The sequence below is a fragment of the Lupinus angustifolius genome, chromosome LG11, assembly GCF_001865875.1.
Source record: "Lupinus angustifolius cultivar Tanjil chromosome LG11, LupAngTanjil_v1.0, whole genome shotgun sequence".
Classification (NCBI taxonomy): Eukaryota; Viridiplantae; Streptophyta; class Magnoliopsida; order Fabales; family Fabaceae; genus Lupinus; species Lupinus angustifolius.
The window spans coordinates 2,970,375-2,974,261 of NC_032019.1; the positions used below are offsets into that span (position 1 = coordinate 2,970,375).

General features: G+C 35.5%; 1 protein-coding gene across 5 annotated transcripts in view; it reads right to left on the minus strand.

Annotated features, from left to right (window-relative positions):
* The window catches only part of LOC109360791 (GBF-interacting protein 1-like), an 8,489-nt gene extending 4,878 nt beyond the window's left edge, over nt 1-3,611 (minus strand). For 3 of the 5 annotated variants that reach the window (XM_019605917.1, XM_019605914.1, XM_019605913.1), the window contains exons 1-3: nt 3,192-3,611; nt 1,186-1,229; nt 35-140 (exon numbers count right to left, since the gene is read on the minus strand). In XM_019605917.1, coding sequence (XP_019461462.1) covers nt 35-140; nt 1,186-1,229; nt 3,192-3,354 — 313 coding nt within the window. In that variant the 5' untranslated portion in view covers nt 3,355-3,611. The remainder of the gene's footprint in view (nt 1-34; nt 141-1,185; nt 1,230-3,191) is intronic. The other 2 variants (XM_019605916.1, XM_019605915.1) reach the window with 2 other exon arrangements.

Here is a 3,887-nt window from a genome sequence, read left to right on the forward strand (position 1 = left end):
ATCAAATAAGTTGTAGTTCAGGATAGTTATTCACCATGTGATACATTATGAGGCATAAAATTACCCTGACCACCCCTCTGCCCCCACCCTTGGGTACCATGCCTCCGACGTAACTCCACGGGTTCTCTGTTGTTAGGATTCTGAAAAATCATAAACAAATGAAAGAAGAAACAGAACACAATTAGCAAACAAAATTGAACGATTAGCATAATCTTGAATATAGGTTGAGCATAAGCAAATTACAAGGGCCACATGACAAAAGGAAATAAGAAAGACAAACTAGTAAAACTTATAAAGTCCCTTCTCTCCCTCCAGTGAGGAAAAAAATCCTTATACTCATGGAAAAGAACTACTAACCTAGAAAAATATGATCCGCCAAACAACTTGAATAATATAGTAAAACAATCAAAGAAAACATAGCTTATCCCAAGTCACTTGCCCAAACAATTATTCCTTTTGACACATTCTCCTTCAAGGTATGTGCTATCTTTGGACAAAACCTAATATCTAGAAAAAGAAATAAACTATAGTTGCCAGGTCAAGTACAGAATCCCAATACTGAGCAACAGGAACAATGAAATATGATAAGACAGTTGCTAAGAAAATTGAACAACTATGAATCACAGTCAATGAAGTTTATATCTGATAATCAGGCAGCTGTACATATAGCATCAACCCTCAAATATAGTAATTCATGAAAGCATCACAGATTAACATTAAAATTGCTCTTGCATTTGTTAAATCGGATGACCAGTTGGTAGATATTTTCACCAAGTCTAACAAAGGTATTCAAGTAAGATGTCCCATATGTATGTAGCAACTAACTAGGTTGGTGCATATGATATATACACTCTAGCTTGGGTGTGACTGTATCAAACTATTTTAGATATTTACATGTGCATAGTCAATTGCCATAAATATAGTCAAATGCCAATTAGTGCTCTAATTAACAAGATAAGTAATTCTCTTTATAATTAAGATAGTAATCATTGTAACTAATGTTGAATGTTGTACTAGTATAAAAATATATCTGTGTGGTATGATTAGACACAATTCCAACATTCTCTATTTTAAAGTACTACAATCTAGTCAACAACAAAAGCAAAAGAAACAATGGATAATCAATCACAAGAAGCAATTAGTAGTGCGCTGAAGTCTATCATTGACTTACAATAAATATCTTACCTCCTTCTTTCTGTCCTTCTTTCTTTTGACCTCGTGAAATGTGTCTGCAAAGAAATATTTATGTTATTTTCTTAAGACACAGATATATCAAGAACAAATATGTAAGCATAAACTCAAGAGTTAGTAGTATACAACAAAAATTCATTGATTAAAATCTATCCAGTAAAACAATACAACTAGCAAGAGTGTAATCAGAATGTCAAAGAAAATTGGTGCACAGTAAGAATTTCAAACTACATGCTCCATTCAATCACCCCACTGGAACTAAATGCTTTAAACAACATCAGAGAATCTCATCACAACATCCAAATAGAATAGCAGCACAGCTCTTGACCACTCCTAAATGTTGTGGCTTGGAGCGTCAGAATAGCAATAGCATGATCTAATGACCATAGCAGCTGCTATTCTACAAGGAGCCAGAATCTCTGTTTTACCTCTTTAAAATCCACCTTCATCGATGGGCTACACCAAATTAGAGCATAGAGGTTACTTGACATCAACAAACTAATTCAGGGGTCAGAAATCACTTTCACAAAGAATGACACAAGCATCTTGCTCTGTTGATTCCAAATTTTGGGCTTGCTCTGTAACTCAATTTCACATCATTTTGACCTTCTTTTAACATGGCTTTGGCCTTCGACCTTTCAAACACTGCACCCGCTCTGTAACTCTCTCTCACTCAACTCTTAAGGTCATGTCACCTGCAGCTCTGTAATGCTGTCTGTATACTTATACTTGTTAGCAATTCAGGACTTGCTTGGTCGGCAGGATATAATAAGGATGGATAGGATAGCAGAGTTGATTAAAAGTAGGATATGATACGAGCACGACTCTTATCCTATCCAATATTTGATGCATACCAAATAAACCACCAGACATTGGAAGAATATGATATGAGCGTGAATATTAGGGTTCATACCCTTGTGTGCATTTTGAATATCAAGAAATTTGCATAAAAAAAGTGATGAGGTTTTTGGGCTTTTGTGTTGATTCAATTGAAATGGGTTTCTTGACGAAATCCACTCAAAATTGTGTGAAGAAAGACGCAAAATGGAGATCACATAGTTACATATGGACGTCAATGACAGACCCATTTTCTTCCTGCGGAAAGACCCAGCAGGAAAGGTCATCTTCAACCTCCAGCCACACCCACATTGGTACTTGCAGCAGTACAGGATGGCAGTGAGAACTCGGATGATGGCAGCCTCACTGATCTGACAACAGCACGCGTCTGGGTTTAGAGTGGCTTGTGGTTCTACACCTGGGTGCAAGATAGATCTGAATGGCAGCGAGATCGCAATAGTGAAGGATGGAGTTTTCAAGACAAGGTTCAAAGAGATGTGGCGATTCTAGGCTATTCTGGGGTTAGAATAGAGGGAGACAAATTTTCCATCACACACTATTTGTTTATAACCTATAGGTTAACATTTTAACTAATGAGCAAGGTAGGCTAAGCGAACCAGATAAGTTTATCCTATCATATTGGCTCACCAAACCATAAACTAATATAGGATAAGATAACTTATACTCCATACAACTGATCCTACCAAGCAAAAACTAAGACAACTGACTTTCTAAGCTTGATGCAACCAAAGCACATAAAATAACAACTGAACTAAACATTTAGTGGTAGTGGAAGCTTAAACACAAAACTAGCTCCAAATTAATTCTAACCATATATAAACATGATCCAAAGTGAAACAACAAACCATTCTGAGACAAAGTCAAGTCCATTACCTAAACAAATCAACCAAATACATCTAGTATGAAAGAAAGTGTAGACCCAGAAAATGAACTTCTCATAGACCAATATACACAAAGCCCTTCAAAAACCAAAAGGGTATTGAAAAAACCTAAGAAAAGTGTATCAACGGTAAAAGAAACCATCATATAAAAGACAATCATTCAAGTTCAGCAAAAACGAAAAACAAATTCAAACAAAACAAAACACATGGATCACAAGATCGAAAAATTGTAGAAATTGAAAGAAGAAAAAGAAATAATACCCTGAAGAAGGAGCTTCTGAGCGGTCTCGTTGGGATCCATAGAACATTCCTTGAGCATTGCATAAATGTCTTCATCACTGTGATTACCTGTGATCTCTTTAATATTCTGGATCGTCTTCCTCAAAGTGGTTGGAATTGAAGCCCTAAACCCAACACCGCTCATGTTTCTGACACAAAGTTACAAACTTTGCAATAACAATAAAATGGGCAGAGAAGAAAAAGGAGAATTAGGAATTGTTAGCAAAGAGGGGTGAGTTATTGATTGGTGATAGAAAAGGGGCTAAATAAGCATTAGGGTTGAATGAGAATGAGAGTAACTCTGATCTAATTTTTCAATGGGGTTTGAATTGATCTTTGTCTGAATTGTGAAGTAAGAGTGGAGAGAGAGAAAGAGCATAACCAAGTTTGAAGTGTGTTGTTTTTTTTATTTATTTAAATGGTGAGGGCATTTTTTTGGTTTCTCCCTTTCATTTTCCTTATACTTGCCTCTTATTTTCAAACTTTTTCATATGATTTGGGGTTGATTTTTTAGGGTAAGAGTGGAAATAGAAAGATATAGAATATAATTTTGAGATGATTTTAGATCCTTTTATTTTTGTCAAAAATCCAACTTTCTAGAGGTAATTGAATGAAAAGGGAAAACTTAGAAACAATGAAATAGACTTATGAGCAACTATCAAGTATTTGCTTTCTCTT